At 43.6% G+C, this 20517-nt stretch overlaps 1 protein-coding gene across 6 annotated transcripts in view; it reads left to right on the top strand.

Moving 5' to 3' along the window:
* The window catches only part of gish (casein kinase I gish), a 245585-nt gene extending 227284 nt beyond the window's left edge, over positions 1 to 18301 (top strand). For 4 of the 6 annotated variants that reach the window (XM_080274868.1, XM_080274866.1, XM_080274867.1 and 1 more), the window contains 2 exons: positions 275 to 378; positions 13931 to 18301. In XM_080274868.1, the coding sequence (XP_080130994.1) occupies positions 275 to 378; positions 13931 to 13982 (156 nt within the window). In that variant the 3' untranslated portion in view covers positions 13983 to 18301. The remainder of the gene's footprint in view (positions 1 to 274; positions 379 to 13930) is intronic. The other 2 variants (XR_013897923.1, XR_013897922.1) reach the window with 2 other exon arrangements.
* The last annotated feature ends 2216 nt before the right edge of the window (positions 18302 to 20517 follow it).

Below are 20517 nucleotides of genomic sequence, written 5' to 3'. Positions count from 1 at the left end.
CTGCTGGCAGTAGTATTGAGACTAAAATGGTTTTGTAAGCATACAATAATTTTTGATGTGTAGGTCGAGCCTTAACATTAACATGTTTAATATTAATATATAATGGTATAGTTGCTTGCACTTAGAATTATCGTAACAGTGTAGTAGAATTTTGTCTGGGTTGTTAGGTTTATGATAGAATTATTGAAATACAGTGAGTAGTTGTGATAAGAATGATACATGTACCTTGACATTGTAGTGTTGTGTATGACCATTTTTATTGTGGTTGGCTCAGGTTGTGAGTTCTACCAATGGTGAGCTGGGTCCTGATGACCAGGGTGGCCACTCCAATACACCCATCACAGTCCAGCAAGAAGCAGAACCTTCAGACGAGACAAAGTAAGTCACTGTTGTCACCATTTTTGTTTTCATCTTTGTCTACCTCATCATTTATCACAGTCATTGTTGCCATTGCCAGAATCATCATCCTTATGTCTTGATCTCCATAGCCATCCTCATCTTTCACCTCCCAGTCTGTATACATATTATTTCCATTGTTGTCATTGCTATAATCTTCATCCTTATTTCTCCTCACCTTGTCATTATATCCTTATTACCGTAACCATTTTCATCCACAACATTCCTGTTCTTATCCTTATTCACCAGTCCCCTCACCTTATCCTTATATCTTGATTCCCATAACCATCATCATCTTCCACCTTGCTATTCTTATCCTTATTATTCTTCACCACCACCTGCCCTTTCTTGCTGTTCACCGAGTTTTCCATTGTTAAGAAGACACGACCAAATTGGAGTATTTACTTCAGCAAGCTTTTTCAGACATTGTGTATGATATGTTTCAGTTAAATCACTGTGATAGAAAAGGGGTAAATGTGCAAAAGAATTGGAAAGTAGTGTGGCACAGGGAGGGAAATTGGCCATGAGATGAAACAGAGGTCTTAAAAGTTAGAGCAGTGGATATGGGGTTATTGAGAAATGTGTGGGAAGTGGAGAGAGTGGATAGATAAAAAAAATAAATAAATAAATAATAAATAATAATAATAATAATAATATGATTCATGAAAGATGTTGAGTAAGAAAGTAAGTAAACAAAGGGGTTTAAAACAGTATGCTTAGATAGTATTGCCATATGGAGAGATTGGATATAAATAAGGTGGTGATGAAAAGGGTATATGTGAGTAAGTTTGAAGGTGGAAGATGCATGGTAGGCCAGGAAGTTGGATGGATGTGGAAAATGAGTGTGAGAATGTGAGTTAAAGAGGTTGACAAGACTAGAAAACTGACAAGGGATCAAGCTGGTCGGATAAAGTGTGTACAGAGTCTGTGACCAGGGTTTGTCACCCTTTTAACTCTAAAATTGTTTGATCAACTCTTCGTGCAAGGTAATGTAAAACAAATTTGTGGATGGTCATGTGTGTGAGGTGGAATCAGGATTCCAGGGGCTTGAATGGTGAGAGAATTGTGTGTGGCCCATTTTCATTAGGCATCTTGTTTATTGTAATGTTCTTCAAGTCTTGTTTTTCTTTCTCCTTGCTTTCTGGACCTTGCCCAATCCCACCATAGGCTGGGAGGGGAAAAAAGACAATGATGATTATTAGTATGGTAAATATCTTTCTTGAAAGATTGGGCATTATATTGTATTTGTGGTGTGGAAAATTCACATTTTTTCTGTAAAACTACAATGCCTTGAAAAATCTCCATGTGGCTTTGAAGACAAAAGTGATGAATTAAGGGTTAGTGGTGAATTTTTCAGAACAGCCTCCCCCCCCCCCTCCGTCTCTCTCATATACAGCTAGTTTCTTCACTAGAAAATCATAAGTATTTACTGTAATATAAAGCATTTGCCTTAAGTACAGTTATTGTTGTTCATATATTGTGAAAAAGAAATGACTCGGAATATGTATACTTCAGTAGATTTAGAATAACATCAAGGGTTCAGTCACATAACCTTCACAGTGATTGTTTACAACTGATGGTGTAGAAGTTGTGTGATCTGTTTAATGTTTCGTGCACGGTAAGATTCGGTAAGTTTTCTGGCTCGTGATTTTATTCCATCCCCCTCTCCGCCAGTCTCCCCGTGTGCCTGTGGAAGCATGTATTCTCGCTTTATTTTTGCCACCCAAACATATACAGTAATCCCTCTAATATCTGAACGCCCAATATCCGAACGCCCAATATCCGAACATCCCCACTAACTGGACATAATCGTCCCGGGATCCAACATTCCCAGAATGGTCCGAGAACCGCAAAAAAAAAAAAAAAAAAAAATCCCGCCCGTAATTTGAACTTGCCGCGCGCGGCACGGGAGAGCATTGTTGTGGTGCATCATTCCTCCGACGTCCGATAGCGCCGCTGCATCCTCCCCACTTTCTGCCTGTCTCTCGCCGCGAGTGCACACTCGTCGTTATGGCTGCCCACGTGCTCTCTTTTGTGGTGGTGCCTTACCTGCTGCAGGCACTCCTGCTGCTCTCGGGCCTCCTCTTAGTGTGTGTGATGATGGCCCTGCTACCTGAGAAAAGGAAGAGTGGTGTTGACTCTGGAGAAGAAACGTTAGATATTGGAAAAAGTAGATGCGGGGTGGTCTTCTTCCCGCGTCCTCCGCGAGTTCAACTTGGCCCGATCTACTTTGTTCGATATTAAGAGATCCCGAGACAAACTCATGCAGTACACGGCTGACTTCTTGTCGAGAAGCAAATGCAGCGTGGAGAGGAAGGTGATGTTTACTCCCAAGTTTGCTGAAATCGACCGCTCCACGTTGATTTGGTATCGACAGCAACGTGCTGCTGGTGTGATGGTACGTGGAACGGAGCTGAAGGCTGCTGCTGAGAAGTTCGCCAGGCTTCACGACGCCCTAGACTTCAAGGCATCCGAGGGTTGGCTCTTTGCGTTCAAGTTACGGGATGGCCTTACTAACCGTAAAGCTCATGGCGAAGCTTTGGACGCTAACGAGGATGGAGTTGACGAGTTTCGGCACAAGGTGAAGGGCTTGATCGACAGGGAGGGCTTCACTCTCGGTCAAGTCTACAACGCTGACGAAACTGGTCTATTCTATCGCTCTTTGCCAACGAACACTCTAGCCGAGGAAACGGAGAAGCATGTACCTGGCCGCAAGCTCTCCAAGGAACGGATATCTGCTTTGTGTTGTGCCAATGCTAACGGCATGCACCAGCTTAAGCCCGTTGTTGTTGGCCGTGCAAAGCAGCCTCGGTGTCTTCATGGGGTGATGGATGTCCTTCCTGTCGTCTGGTACCATTCTTTGAAGGCATGGTTTACAGCCGTGATCTTCAAAGACTGGTTCCACCGCCACTTCGTCAAGGAGGTCACCAATTACCAGACGAAGACACTGGGAATCCCACGCGACCAGGTAAAGGCCCTCCTTCTCCTCGACAATGCACCTGCCTGCCCGTGCGACAAGGACTTGGTGGCTGAGAATGGCCGGATTAGGTGCATGTTTTTGCCACCTAATCCAACTGCTCTCATCCAACCAATGGACCAAGGAGTGATCGTGGCAACAAAGCGCCTATACCGACGGAAGTTCCTGGATGAGGTGATGGTTGTTCTCGAGGACGAGGACGAGCGCAGGGAGGGATGGGACACACGAGGCCAGCGGACTTTGGAAAACCTTCGCCGCTACATCAAATCTGCACTGTACAACTGGGCTAGTGCATGGAAGGAAGTCCCTGTGAAGACTCTGGAAAATGGTTGGTCTCGTCTGCTTATGGGAACGGATGTGGAGTACATCCATGCACGGCTACGTACGCACGGCGATGATGTTGATGTGGACGATGTTCGTGAGTGGTTGGATGACGACAAGGGCGATCCTGGGTATTAGACATTGTCTGATATCGAGATCGCATCTTCAGTTGCAGGTGTCAGTACCGAGCTTGAAGATTCCGACGAGGAAGGCGACGATGATGCAGACTCCTCTCAGCAGGACACTACTCCAGCCATCCCCAAGCTGAGCGCACTCCGGGAACACCTAGAGTTCATCCTAGACTACCTGGAACACCCGGACTGCGACAGGGAGATGGGGCCCTTGGGACTTGTGGAAGAAGTGCGTGCTTTCAGGCTGCGCATCATCAATCGTCAGAATCGTCGGTCATTGCGTCAATCAACCATTGACAGTTTTTTCAGGCCCATGGCCCCCGCTGTGCCCAGCCCTGGCTCCACTCCGTTGCCTCCCCAAGACAGGCCCTCATGCTCCGAGCCACAGCCCAGCACATCGGCCACGGTGGAGTCACCGCTCGATGTGAGTTTGCGTCTGTCTTCAGAGTCATCTGCAGTGGGTACGCCATCACCACGACCCAGCGACGCACCCCTAGGTCACCTGCCAGTGATACTCTCAGACTCTGACAGTGAATAAACAGCAAGAACTTCTCCTCTAGACCACACGGGAATTTACAGTGTTGTGCAGTGAAAAAAACAGTGTGTTGTGTTAAGGATTTACAGTTGTGAGTGAAAAGACTAATTTGGAACAAAATTTAATGTAAATAGACTTGTTTGTTTTTGCTTTAGAAAATTATTAGAAGAATGGGAAAAGTTAAAGTGCAGAGTGCAACACCTAGTAAGTTACAATGGAGCATTAGTTAGACAAGAGTGCGCACTGTGAAGAGAATGGACTTCTGAGTGCGATTGACTAAGTTCAGTGCAAGACTTCATGAACAGTGTACTGGAAGTGCTTCAGGAAATCCTTCTCACTGTCAGAGTCCGAGTGGAGGCGGTTATTCATCGAGGTGGCCATGGACTTGCTGTAAGTAGGCAGAATGTTTCATACTGTACTTTTTTCCCTACTATACTTACCTCAGACACCTCTTTTCACTCTTAAGTGTCCTTTATTGGCGTGAATAGGATGTTAGGAGCTATGCATGTGCAGTAGGAAGGTGTTTTTCTGAGTTAGGCTAGGTTAGGGTCCATACATACCAGTCCAGGAGCCAGTAACCAGAATGTTTTATATTGTATGAACCTACTTCTAAACCCTCATTTTATGCTTCTTTGCATTTATTTCAGTCATTTATGTGCCTTATTGGTGTGATTTGGGTCTTAAAGAGGTGCTATGCATGTCCAGAGGGAGTTGTATAGGTGTTTCTCTGAGTTAGGATCCATAAGTACAAAAGCTGGGGCCCAATATCCGGACAGGACCAGTATCTGGACCTGCCTATGACTCTATTACATCGGATATTGGAGGGATTACTATACTGTATATATTGCCATAAAAACATCATAATCTTATTTGCTGATGTTTGTTCTAGCTGATAAGCAAAAAAAAAGAGTACAGAAAAGTACGAATAGAAGTACATTAGGCCAGTGTGAACAAACATTCTGCAACGTCAATCTCACTTCCCAACATCATAGCTCAAATGTTTTCCATCATGCCTGTAATTGTTATTACATGTTTAGAAAGAGTATTATATCAGCTTTCTAATGGTGTTAGTGGCTTTTTGATACGATTTTTAGTTTTCAAGAAAATAGCCAAAAAGTAAAAGTACTTACCTCCAGGGAAGTGATTTTTTGTTCACGGCATTCTAGTGAAGAAGTTTTCTTGCAGATGTTTTGTTTGTATTTCATCTGCTTATGTAGAATTTCTTGGACTTTCTCACGGTTTCTTTCAGATTTTTCATGTGCCTCATGGTTTCCAAGTAAATCACATAAAAATACATTTTATTCACTGTCACACAACTTTTATTGAGATTAGCGCCACGCAAATGATTCAGTATATTTCTGTACGAACACTCGCTTCACTATATACGTATATTTCAAACAAAACCATATGTAATCTATCACTGTCTGAGAACGATGCAATACATTTCATTCAGGTATGTGGCTGTGTGGTGTATTTGACGCCTCTTATTATTCCACTATGTTTACGGTAACTCAGGCAGTGCTTACAACATACTTCTCTACGAATGTATATTTCACACTAAACCATGCACTATATATCATTATCACAGTGATTCCAGGCACTATATCTTTCATAGAATATAAATGCTTGCTTCAATATATAGGTAAAATACTCTCGTCATTTGTGGCGGGGTGATGCAGAGTAGCAAGCTCTGCTATAGCAAACACGACTCCTGCCAAGGCCTAACGGCTGATAATGGGCCCAATGCTTTACAAACAGTATATGTATGTTCCATAGACACAATCACTTCACAAAATATTCACGAACTCTATACAATAACGATACTGTATTTTAACTGTGATTTCTGCCTTGGGCAGGACGGGGAAAATGGAGGAAGTTTAAAGGGACAAGGGACGTAGCGCTACCCTTTCCCCTGGCTGGTGATGAGAGACTGTGGAATACTGATTCGTTCTGCCCCATGCCAGGGCCACCAGGGTTGCTAAGTGCTTACTTTGGACAGCAGACTGGGCTGCTAGGATGCACTAAAATTTGACGCGAATCAGTTGAAAACTTGTTTTTTGTTGAATATTTTTGTGCTTTAGAACATGATTCGGGTCTACTTGTTTTGACCACAAGAAACCCAAAGAATGCAAATCGCGTCTTTGTGTGCCAGTGGGTTAAGGTGTTGGAAAATTCTTGAAGCCCACGAATTATGATTACTTAAACCTGAAGGTCTTATGGGCACAGTTGTTTACTTTCAGTAATTTTGCAAAATAAACATCTTAACAAATTTATGCTTAAAAATCTTCATGATCTAATATAGTGTAATTCCAAATTCAGAAATGGTCAGGATCAGAAGGCTTTCAGAAAACAGGATTTTTTGGAAAACTTGAAAAGTATCATTACCATTAGTTACATGTATAGATATCCACTTATCCCTTACCATACCATTCAGGAATCACTGTATGTACTGATACTACAATTTACAGGATTGTCTCATATTAATGGTATCTCTGAATTCCTCCCCTACTGTCCTGTTGGCAGTTCCATGCTGCTGACCAGAAGTTGTTTTCCTTCCCCTACTGTGCCCTTCTTCTTCCTTCCTCTTTTTCTATCTACAAGATATGTTGTCCTTCTTCCTTGTCATGGTTTAAGTGCTGTTTTCACTGCTATTCCCCATGATAAGTGACCATCTACTGCCAAATTTGTTCCCTGGTGAACTCTACTTGTTCACAGGCTCTCTGTGTAAAACATGCCACATGGAAGGTCTTCATCATAAACAGTTCACACCTGATCAGATTCATAGCCTCCTCATATTTTGCCGAACTTTTTTTGTGTGTTTTTATTAAGGTTTTTGTTGCACCTCACCATGTGGATTGAGAGGTTTCTCCTCTGTACTGTTATCTGTCCCTTGGTCCTTTTCCCATGTTTGTGTTTGCTGAAGAAACAGACACTAGACATGGGCTCTCTGCATCCTTCCTTGCTCTCTCTTCCCATATCCTTTTAGTCACTGGGCTGTCTCATCTCTATCCCCTTGGTGGTCAAGCTCACCACTGTTGTTTGCTCTGTAGATGTGTGTGGTTTCTGTCAGAGCAGTTCAGGAGTGCAGGTGGGAAGCAGGTAGGTTAGTGGACCAGCTCCCTTTGTCGTAGGATCCATCCTGCTAGTTCGTACCAAGTGTCTCCTTGTCCCTTTGATGTGACTTCTGGGGGAGGGGAGTCAACCCTGACTTCTCCTTCCCTCTTAGGTATTACTGTGGCTTGTTGGTTTCATTTATGTCCTTCAGACGGGACATATGTCATAAATTGTTAAGGATAGCACACCCCTAGGCCATCCCTGGCATTATCTCACCCCCATACTTGACCTCTTGGGTAAGGGACTTGGCGTCTCTCCTCCATTCAGTTGGCTTTGTCCCGAGAAACCATCAAATTGATGGGTTTTAGAATAGAACCCTCTGTTTCCTGGCTTCGGGGGTGTAGTGCTATCGTACTGCCCACCCTGACGTTTGGTTCCCCTTCCTGTCTTCATGATTTCTTAAATGCATTTCATCTGCATGAGTTATGACACAGACACAAATAGCATATTGCTTAAGGTGGTAGTAGGCATTCATGCTGCACCCGCACCAGTTGGAGTAAGTTTGCAGGTTAGCAGATGCCTCTGCTAATGAATTATCTACAAATCTCTACTACTGAGTGAATATAAGTACAGAAAACAAACAGTACTAGGTTTGGCAGAGGGTAAAGATCATTTGCGTCATTACACTCCTCAAGCTAGTAAATAGTGTGTTTCAATGTAAAGTCTGTTTGATATGTAGCAGAACCATGACAATATAATATTGTTAAGTCAGATCATATGGGGCCTTGCTGGCTTTTCTGACTTGTTAAGGCACTTTTCTCTCTGGTGCCAGCCCATTCAAACAACAGTAAAACATTGTCCCAAAGATGAGTACAGTTCAAGGTATTAGTAATTTTAACAAAAATACACATACCAGCACTGCTGGCAATGATTGACTCTTGTGTTGACATTAAAGGGGACAGAGGCTTGGTAGGTGATGGAGGTGACAGAGGGAGCACTTTGGTAAATGCTAGATTACAGGATATTACATTAACTGTAAGCAGTGCAGTGCTTGTTTACCGTATTTCTGAAGGGCTCGACACCTTCTTCATTGGCACTTGCTGGATCATAAACAGCCATATGGTCCACTAAGCAATGATGGGCTCTAGACTGAAATAACAGACCATTGCTTGCATTATCATTTTAAATATTCAGGTCTACCGCAAGGCAACTGGTGGCACTTTGAATGTTCACTCTGCACATTAATGCCAGACACAGTTACATTCAGTACTTGTACAATGATTTCTCTGAATCTATATATATATATATATATATATATATATATATATATATATATATATATATATATAATTAATACACAGTAAACCCTCACTTATTCAGATTAATTGGGGGGAACCCTATGTCGAATTATCGGAGTTCATGCATGCCCCTATCCCCAAAGCACACCCATGCTCACTAAAACATGGCTTTTTCACAAAAACATTGAACAGTACAGTATATTATTACTTTATACTAAACGAGTGCACAGTACAATAAATAAAATAGTGTCAGACCTTGATAGTGAAGTCTTGCAAGACAGTAGTAGAGTAATCCCTCCACTATCCGACGTAATAGAGCCAAAGGCATGTCCAGAAAGTGGTCCTGTCTGGATAGTGGGCACCAGCCTCCTGGACTTGTACTTATGGACTCTAACTCAGAAAAACACCTATACAACTCCCTCTGGACATGCATAGCACCTATTTAAGACCCAAATCACACCAATAAGGACCATAAAAGACTGAAATAAATGCAAAAGAACCATAAAATTAAGTTTTAAAGATGAGTTTATACAATATTAAACATTCTGGGTACTTACAACAAGTCCCGGGCTCCTGGACTGGTACTTATGGACCCTAACTCAGAGAAATACCTCCCTATTGCACATGCATAGCACCTAATACCGTATTCACACCAATAAGGGACATAAAAGAGTGAAATGAGGTGTTAGAGGTAAGTACAGTATGGAAAATACAGTACAGTACAATATGAAACATTCTGGATACTTACAGCAAGTCCCTGGCCATCTTGATGAAGAACCGCCTCCTCTCAGACTCTGACAGTAAGAAGGATTTCCTGAAGCACTTGCAGTGCACTGTTCATGAAGTCTTGCAGTGAACTTAGTCATTTGCACTCAGAAGTCCATTCTCTTAACACTGCGCACTCTTGTCTTACCTATGCTCCATTGTAACTTTATGAAATAAGTGTTGCACTCTGCACTTAAAGTCTTTGTACTCATAAATTCATTTTCTAAACATAACACACTCTAGTTAATTTTAGCTATGTTGAAAGTCTATTAAATCAGTCTCTTTTCACTCAGAATTCTAATTTCTTAACAATATGCACTGTTTTTCTTTCACTGCACAGCACTAAATTCCCTTGAGGTCTAGTGGAGAAGTTCTTGCCGTTTAATCACTGTCAGAGTCTGAGAGTAGCACATGAAGGTGACCTAGGGGTGCGTCACTGGGTTGTGGTGATGGCGTACCCACTGCAGACGATTCTGAAGATAGGCGCAAACTCTCGTCGAGTGGTGACTCCACCATGGCTGATGTGTTGGGCTGTGGCTCAGAGCATGATGGCCTGTCTTGGGGAGGCAATGGAGTGGAGCCAGGGCTGGGCACAGCAGGGGTCACAGGCCTGAAAAAGCTGTCAATCGTTGATTAACACAAGGAACGACGATTTTGACGATTAATGATGCGCTGCCTGAAAGCACGCACTTCCTCCACAAGTCCCAAGGGCCCCATCTCCCTGACGCAGTCCGGGTGTTCCAGGTAGTCCAGAATGAACTCTAGGTGTTCCCGGAGTGCGCTCAGCTTGGGGATGGCTGGAGTAGTGTCATGCTGAGAGGAGTCTGCATCATCGTCGCCGTCCTCGTCGGAATCTTCAAGCTGGGTTCTGACACCTGCAACTGAAGATGCGATCTCGCTATCAGACACGGTCTGATACCCAGGATTGCCCTCGTCATCGTCCAACCACACACGCACTTCGTCCACATCAACATCGTCCCCATGCCACGTAAACGTGCATGGAAGTCATCCACGTCAAAACCTAGGAAATTGTGCTCCACATCCTTTCTGAGAAGCAGACGAGACCATCCATTTTCTAGAGTCTTGACAGGGACTTCCTTCCATGCACTGGCCCAGTCGCAAATGGCAGACTTGATGTTGCACAGTAGTGGCGAAGGTTTTCCAAAGTCCGCTGGCCTTGCGTGTCCCGTCCCTCCCTGCGCTCGTCCTCGTCCTCGAGAACAACATCACTTCGTCCAGGAACTTCTGTCGGTATAGCCGCTTCGTTGCCACGATCACTCCTTGGTCCGTTGGTTGGATGAGAGCAGTAGTATTAGGTGGCAGAAATATGCACCTAATGTGGCAGGGAAGAAAGGTTGCTGGTTCTTTGAAAGCAGTGATAAGAAACAGGGAAGTGAGCATGGAAGTGAAAAAGTTACTACATGACAGTATTGTGATACCAACTCTAACGTACGGAAGTGAAGCTTGGACATTGTTGGAAGGACATAAGTCAAGAGTGAGAGCAGTGGAAATGAGTTATTTAAGAGGAGCCTGTGGAGTCACGTGGAGAGACAGGCTGACGAATGAGGATATAAAGGAGCGTTGTGGTGTGGATGTGGATGTGATAGGAAGCGTTATGAGGAACACACTGAGATGGTTTGGCCATGTGGAGAGGATGGAGGGTGAAAGACTGATGAAGAGAGTGTATGTGAGTGAGGTGGAGGGGGTAAGAGGGAGGGGGAGGCCGAGGATGAGATGGAGGGATGGGGTGGAGAGGTATAGGAGAGAGGGGGGTGTGAGTTGGGAGCAGGGCAGTGAAATGGCGGGGGACAGGGCGACTTGGAGGCGATTTGTTTGTGGCCACCCCAAACGGGATTGAGGCATCTGGCAATAGATAGATAGATAGATAGTGGCCATTCTCAGCCACCAAGTCCTTGTTGCACGGGTGGGCAGGTGCATTGTCAAGGAGGAGCAAGGAGGAGGGGGGCCTTTACCTGGTCGTGTGGGATTCCCAGTTTCTCCGTCTGGTTATGTATGATCTCCTTGACGAAATGGCTGTGGAACCAGTCTTTGAAGATGTGGGCTGTGAATCATGCCTTCAAGGAATGGTACCAAACGACAGGAAGGACATCCATCACCCCACGAAGACACCGAGGCTGCTTTGGATGGCCAACAATAACGGGCTTAAGCCAGTGCATGCCGTTAGCATTAGCACAACACAAAGCAGATATCTTTTGCGTGGAGAGCTTGCGGCCAGGTATACGCTTCTCCGTCTCCTTGGCTAGAGTGTTCGTAGGCAAAGAGGGATAGAATAAACCAGTTTCATCAGCGTTGTAGACTTGACCGAGAGTGAGGCCCTCCCTGTCGATCAAGCCCTTCACCTTGTGCCGAAACTCCTGTACTCCATCCTCGTTAGCGTCCAAAGCTTCGCCATGAGACTTACGGTTGGTAAGGCCATGTCGTAACTTGAATGCGAAGAGCCAACCCTCAGATGCCTTGAAGTCTAGGGTGTTGTGAAGCCTTGCGAACTTCTCAGCAGCAGCCTTCAGCTCCGTGCCATGCACCATCACACCAGCAGCACGTTGCTGTCGATACCAAATCAGCGTGGAGCGGTCAACTTCAGCATACTTGGGAGTAATACATCGTTTTCCTCTCCACGTTGCGTTTGCTTTTCGATGAGAAGTCAGCCGTGTACTGCATGAGTTTGTCTCGGGATCTCTTGATATCAAACAAAGTAGATCAGGCCAGGTTGAACTCACGAAGGATGCGTGACGAAGACCATCCCGCATCCACTTTCTCCAGTATCTCCCTCTTCTTCTCCAGAGTCAAAACCACTCTCTTCCTCTTCTCAGGCGGCGGGGCCATCATCACACACACGAAGAAGAGGCACGAGAGCAGCAGGAGAGCCTGCAGCAGGTAAGGCACCATCACAAAAGCGAGCACATGGGCAGCCATGAAGACGAGCGTGCACTCACGACAAGAGACAGGCGGTAAGTCGGGAGGATGCAGGGACGCTCTAGCGGACGTCGGAGGAATGACGCACCAAAACAAAGCTGTCCCGCGCCGCGCGCGCCAAGTTCAAATTACGGGCGAGAAAAAGTCGGATCCCCCCCCCCCCCCCCCCCGGACCATTTTGGGAATATTGGGTCCCGATAATGTCCGGTAAGTGGGGATGTCCAGAAAGTGGGCATCCGGATAATACGGGGATTACTGTACATATTAACACTAACCAAAAGACTGTGTGTTCTCTTCATAACCTTCATACAATGATGATGATTGCTATATGATGATGATGATTGCTGTATGATGACGACGATGATTGTAGTGCAGTTCCTACAGTGCCAGTGTGGAGAGGCGTCGATGAGATGTGTGGCGGCACTGTAGGTAAGCTGTGAGTTTAGTCTGACCCTTCTGACAGGACGCCAGATAACACCTTACGCTTTCTCTTTGGCTTAGAAGGATTGCTTTTATCCTTTACTTGTTTCTTGGGAGCCATTTTTCACATACACAGGGAAAGTCAGTAGAATTGTAAACATGAGAAGGGCGACGACGACATAAGTAGCGAACTTACTGGTGTTTACAGTGAGACTGGCGGAGCGGCAGGAATGCCTATGGGTGCGGGTATGTTAAGTGCAGCGACAAAAGAAGTGCATGTTGCTCGCCAGTTTCAGATTAAGTTACAGTGTATAGTACAGTATTAAAATAAGTTTGATCCGTGGAAACTTAAATCTGCGGATAAATTGGGTCTATTGTACACTTATTACTGCACTTATCACTGGCGGTCAGAAAGATCTGAATGAACCGATGTCCGATTTATTTGGGTTCGAATTAGAGAGGGTTTATATATATATATATATATATATGTATGTATGTATGTACAAGCTGCCAAGGTCCTCGAGACTTAAATTGTGCCTCCAAATTGTCAGGATCCCCCTCCCCCCATGGAATATGCTGGTCTTCAGAACAGACTTCTCACACACTACTTTGGATGCTATATCATTTGTTTGATCTAGCACGGTCGGCTTTTCTTGGAGGCTTCATTTTTCCTTCCTGAAAATAAAGGAGCAGTGTCTGCCTGGATCATCAGAGGAGACATATCAAAGTCTGGAGACAGCCAGTGTGCACCCACCTGTGGGAGTAACAGATACAGTTCTTGACTGACTACACACTGCCACTGACAGAGCATACTGTCTCTTAAGTTGCCTGAACAGTTATTTTATGTGTCAGAATATTCCAAATTTTGTTTAGGAAATTCCGAGAGCATGGTCATTCTGACTTGTTTAATATATTATATTAATATATTATATTAATATATAGTGGGTTTACTGTACATACAAGTTTTGATTAGTGTTGCAGTAGACTTTGTTTGGGATGGTAGTTATGCAGTTTTATCATTGCATGTTTTAAAGTTATAATGGTGTTGCGGTAGATGTGTGGTGTTGGGTGGTAGTTCTGTAATCACTTTTGTTTGCAGATGCTGTTGCTTCTTCAAAAGAAAGAAGAAGAAAGGTGGGCGTGGGAAGTGACTGGCGGTGGTGCAGTGCTCGCCGGAGAGAGAAGCCATTGCGGTGTTGCTGCCAGCCTCACAGTCGCAGTCCAATGAGAGCATCCTCAACCCTCAGCCACCACCACACCCAGCCAACCCTCACAAGCACTGATCACCACCGCTACCTCGCCCCAGCCCCGCCTCACTCCCTTGCCCACAAACAGACAGCAGCCCAATTCACTCCAGTACTCTGAACAGCAGTCCACTTCATGCCCAGTACTCACACAGACAAAAAACAGCATTCCATTTCACCCACAGCTCAGACAAAAAACAGCAGCCCACGTCACCCACACCTCGAACACACACAGCAGCCCACCTTACTCGAATACCTACACCTTTGACACAGACAGCAACCCACCCCACCCTAGTATCCACACCTCGGATATGGGAGCCTCCTCAACCCCACGTCAGTGCTGTGTGGAAATATGTTGTGAACTTACCTGGCACTCTATGGACCGTTAAGCCTGTGCTACGATGAGCCTTCTGTACTTTACAAATGCTGGCACCGTAATGGCTTAGAACTTGTTCAGATGATTCTGCTTATATTTTGCTGTGCACACCTCGACTACTGGAATATGGTTTGCCAAAGTCACCCCAATTTTGGACAACCTGTATTGCATCTGTGGCAGGGATTTCTAGAGATATTATTTTAAGCACCTTGATCATTATAGACACAGAGCTTTATGTAGAAAAAAGTGCAATAAAAATATACTCAGCTCTAAGCATATTTGAAGGTGTTTAATGCCAGAAAAATATGTGACAAAGAATTTGTTGCCAGACAACTGAGAAGGCTGAGGTGGTGGTGGTGGTGGTAGTGGTGGTGGTAAGGGCACTTTAAAGTTTAGTTTGGAGAATGCTTAGCTTGAATGGATTGAAGGCCCCTCGTCCTCGGGACTTTTTATTTTATTTTTATTTTTTTAAGGCATAGCCTGTAATTGTGATAAGTCATTTATGCTTTTGTGGCGCATCAATGTTTCAAATTCCATATTTATAATGAAGACTAGGATGCTCATTGAGATGTCACACAAAGCCTCAAATGACTGATTAAGTCACATATGTTCTGTGATGATTACTCAAAGTGAGTTTTATCACTCACTCACTCCATCTACCAAATATGAATGGACTATTGTCATTTGAGAAAACATTCTTTATTCACCAAATGACCAAGTGTTTTCCTTTCTGTATGTAGTCAGGTGTGAGAGGAAGTAATGTGGAGACTGCAGGAGGACAGTAATTACCTGTAGTCATGAACATTGCAGGTCGGACACCTGCTTTCTTCTCATATCAAACTGGCATTCAATTGCATAGCTATTTAATGTTAACATTATTTTCTAGAGAGTATCATAACTGAGAAATATATTTGGTTGAAAACCCTATAAAAATGAATGATTCTCAATTATAAGGGAACTTAATGTTATGGAAATATTCCTTTTATCAAGAATAGTAGTTGAAGCATTAAGTCAGTTACCCAACATTAGAAGAGATTATTATCCGCCCAAGTGCCATAAAGACCGGCAACACTACAGCAGCGGGGAGAGATGATACACCTCCGAGTAGCATGAACTACTGAACCAATGATGATATTGGCCCCGGAAGTTGTGCACCAACATGCTCTTCCATGTTGGCTAATGTTGGCGGTTGTATGAAAATATAATACAGACCCAAGTTGCCAAAGTTATTATCCTTTTCCTGTAGGTGAAATTGGAGGTAAAACTGTCACTGTCAGTACCATTTGGATCACTAACCCATTCAACTTGGTAACTCATTAAACTATGATAATTTAATGATAGCATTCATGCCATTCATCATCATTCCTATCTGCATCTTCAGAATTTTAACTATTTTACTATTTACATGGTAGCCTAATCTCAGGCCCCTACACTTTAATTGAGATAACACGAGACTGGCGTTTGCCATTATTTTCCATCATGGGGCAAGAGAAGGCAATCAAGAATATGTGTGAAGGTAGCGAGGAGTATTACACCCTGTAGCAGCTGGACAAAAGATTCTGTTATGCAGAGTGAAGCACCAGGGTGGTATTGCCAGAGGATGAGTGTGTGTGGCTCCTCTCTACCTTCTCTGTCACGCCACCACAGCCCCAACTCCAACCAAGACTCTACAGCTCAAAGCAGTGGTTCATGAGCACATCAAAGACTTCATTATCTGATGCAGAACCCCAGCCTGGTTTAATCCCCATTCTATGGTGAATGAAATAGTCTGGTGGCAGCAAGAACAAAATATCAAAGGCATCATACTGAAGGGGATCATTGAAACATGTAACTACTTTCATGAGGAGAGGTCTTTGTAATGTGAAATCTAATTCCCTGGGAGTAGCGAGTGCAGGACGAAAAAGGTGTCATCATACTGAAAGGGTTATGCTGTGTTGATGGGTTGTGCCTATCATGGGTGTGATGGAGAAGTGGAGAGGAAAAGCTTTTACCTGTGACTGTACCCAACCCAGCAGGGAATGTGTTGTGTATGGTGGCTCCTTTCTGTCAGTCTAGGCAATACCAGCATTATTATTATTATTATTATTATTATTATTGTTGTTATTATTATTTATTTATTTATTTATTTATTATTTTATTTTCTATGCTGTAATTATTCTGATACCTGCCATGATCTCCAGGCACAGATGGATCCTATTATGTATTTTACTTTGATTTGTAGAGGTACTTGATTCCCACAGATGTGTGGATTTTAATATTTATTACAGTAGCCTAGCCTCAGGCCCCTACACCTCAAAGGGGGGTAATAAGGGACTGGCAGTTACCGATTTCTATTTTCGTTTTTAGTCACACAATATTGATCCATGAGGTCCCCATTAATTGTACCATGTTTTATTAGGGTCACTTCAGCAGACTGGACTTGTCTACATATGGTCACATTCTTGCTCACATTTTATGGCTGTAGTGAAAGCTGTTTAAATGTATAGAAATATTTATCAAAAGCCAGTAGTCAAAGAGAACTGGTTAATATTATTGCACCATATTCTGTATTAAAGCCACTTTATTCTGTCCAGTTTAGGTGAGGACTGGACAGGAGTTCTTGGACATGGAGACTAGCGAGTACAAGATGAACAATAAGTCTAAGCAACTGCGCTGCCTTCCCCCACACTGGTGCTGATGCCGGCTGAAGCAACCATAGTCATCTTACTGGATTCGGCTGTCACATTTAGCAGATTATTTGCAAACCAAGATCATGAATGGGAAGGCAAAACCTAATTTGTTTGTCACTAACCCCTTCACTTTGGGAGTAGTCTGCTTAGATTAATAAAACATCTGGGAGTAGCAAGAATAAAATACAGAATACATCATTGTAGTGACTGAGTTAAGCAAGATTATATTTAACCCAGTTACTACAGGTATGCCTCAGACAGAGTAAAGTCATATGGTGGTTTAACAAAAATTTAATGGGCATCATTGCACTGAAGGGATTAAAGGACAAGACAAAGGATATATGTAGAAAATTAGTGTTCATGTGGGAACCTGTCTTCCTCTTCTTGATTTCAGTTTTTAAAAATCAGCTTATGTGGTCGAGGGGAGCGTGTTGTGGTGGAGATTAGCAGTTTGGCATCTCCAGTGCTGTGGCTTCAGTCCTTTGCATTATTTTCCTTAGATATATTACCATTGGTGTCAGCTTTGCACTAGCGGTAGCACCATCACCAGTGTTATCACCACCACCTATATTTTGCATTGTCATCTGGTGCTGTGCGCTCCACCAGCTGTTCTCCAGGAGTATGCGCCAGTGTGTAGGGAGTGACCATGTTGTGTTAGGTTGGGGTGTTGCTGTTGCCATGACAAGCCATTTTGTAGCAAGCCAGGCTGACATCATCATTCTACCGTCACCACAGTTCTCGGCCTTCAGTGTCATGTATATATGTGATTATTCAGGAGAAAATGCCATGCTTGGTGCGAATGTTTGCGTTTGTGAGTGCAAGTGGAGACGGTAGTGTCATCTGTGATTTTCTTGCTAGGGAGTTATCTGACTGCTATCTAGGAAATCTGTTGAGTACTGTATGCTCAGTCACGAGTCGCCTCTCATCCATATGGGGAAGTCAACAAGTACAGTAGTTAACTTTTTTGTATAATTTCGGATATGGATGTACCCACGACAGTCCATTGAAGATAGCCATAGTGTATTTCATCTTTCTATGAAGTTGTCCTGTGGTTTGTAAGGGTGAAAGAAATCACTGGTTTGCCTCCATGGAACATACTGCTTCAATGTGCTGTTTAATAATAAAAAAAAACTCAGCATTTGTATCCGTATAATCCATATTACTGGAAGAATATAATAATACTGTTGTTAAACCTCTTTTCCTTTTAACCTACTGTACATCATATCTGTATTTGATGATCCTTTTATAGATATCACTTGGTAAGGTGATCCCATTTTGGACATACAACGTGGCTACACCAGATCGAGATTGCTCACAACATATTACAGTAACAGTACAAGTTATGTGAGAAATGAAGTCGATCAGTCAATAAGTTTATTAGGTTCTATTATGTGGCAAATTGAGAATAAAGGTATATAAAGTTGGTGGTACTGGAGGCTTGTAAGTTACACTCAACTTTCCATTTCCTGGACTAAAAGGGGGGAAAGAGCAGTCCGGGAACCCCAAAAGTCCGGGAATCGCAAAAGTCTGGCCTCACATACCAATCCTCGTACTTTTACTATACTTGGTCTGAATTCTCCAATATTTTCCGGCAATTCCCATATTCTAGAGTATTCTGGAATGTTGGCTACCTATACCAACATAACCAACACACACAGTACATAAAATAATATATAAATATAAATAATGCCACGAGTTGGAAGGAACCAGTGAGGTGAAGCAGGATGGTGGCCATGATTCTTTTCACATGAAAATATCTTTTTGTGTGTGCTACAAATGACCTTTATTGAGTCTAAACCTTGCTAATATTATACTGTGTTGTGCAGCAGGCTGCTTATAGTTTTATATGAGGGAATAATGGCTGGACTTTTGTGAGAATCCCGGACTTGTACGGGCATATGTCAGGCATTTGGATAATATTGCCCGGCTTCAGCCCATTTCCGTGAAATCCGAAATTCGGGAAATTGGAGTACGGGAAATGGAGGGTCGAGTGTAGATTTATGTTACTCCAGCTTTTCACACCCATAGCATTGTTCTATGCTGACCTCAGAGGTAACCCCCCCCCCCATCATCATCACTGTCATTATCCAGACTTCCTTTCTCACCCTAAGGTGGTAGGGGAGGGGGGATAAGATCCACTAACCAAAATTTGCGTAACTGAATGAGGTACACTCCCATTTATTCACCATTCAGCACCCCAGAATCCTGGCTCAACGTGATCAGTAAAAAAACATTCGATATGTAGCTTCACATTCACCCATCCAACAGAGTCAGTCCAACAACTGTCAGGCTGAAAATGGCGGCAAAACCCAGGTCACGTACTCCACACAAAATTCATCCCGTCAGCTTGACTGCCTGCCACTTCCCTAGCCTTCGTAGCACTTGTACCTTTATTTCTCACATAGGCACTTACCCTGTCTAGCCACCTTCTAGGCCTACCACATCTCCAGCCTTCATATTCACTCCGATATACCCTTTTCCCCATTGTTCACTCCCATTCTCTTTGCATGCCAATACCATCTAAGCACACTATCTTCAACTTTGGTGTCCACAGACTTCCTTACGCCACATTTCCATAATCAATGTCCTTTGTTTCAGCTATCTCTGCCTCTTTATCTACAGCCAGATGCCTTAATCCTGTAATGTGTGACCAAATTGCTACCATGTCACCCTATCCTCTGCCATTATGCTGCCCTCCCCCCAACTCGCCTCCTCCTATATACCTTTCTACTACATCCCTCCATCTCATCGTTGGTCTCCCCCCCCCCTCCCTCTCTCCACCTCACTCACACTCTCCTCATCAGTCTCTCACTTTCCATCTCCACATGGCCAAACCACCTCAACGTATTTCCAACACTTCCTATCACATCCATATCCACACCACCAAGCTCCTTCACTGACTCATTTGTCAGTCCATCTCTCTATGAACTCCACATGCTCCTCTCAAATAGCTCATTTTCACTGCTTTCACTCTTGACCTGTGTCCCTCCAACAAGGTCCAAGCTTTGCCTCCATACATTAAAGCTGGTATGATAATACTATTATGCAGCGACTTTTTACTTCCATGCTTGCTTCCCTGTGTCTCATCACTGCTTTCAAAGAACCAGCAACCTTTCTTCCCTGCTGTACCTTTTCAAACACTTCACCCTCCAAACTTCCATTCTTAATCATAAAACTACCCAAGTACTTAAATGCACTTACACTTTCCATTTCCTCATCATCCAGGCTCCAGCCTCATTATGCATTCAGTGACTTCATTTCTCTTGAAGAGTACCACTTGACTCTTCCCTACATACACTTATAGATTCCGTTTTCATACACATCATCATCATCATCATCATCATCTGGACCTCTTTTCCCACCCTGGGGCAGTTCCCCTTTGTCTTAACAACAAAGT

The sequence above is a fragment of the Coenobita brevimanus genome, chromosome 60, assembly GCF_032717465.1.
Source record: "Coenobita brevimanus isolate Jiangsu-jjx chromosome 60, ASM3271746v2, whole genome shotgun sequence".
NCBI lineage: Eukaryota > Metazoa > Arthropoda > Malacostraca > Decapoda > Coenobitidae > Coenobita > Coenobita brevimanus.
Note: the sequence above shows the minus strand (reverse complement) of the source record. Positions and strands in the feature narration are given on the sequence as shown.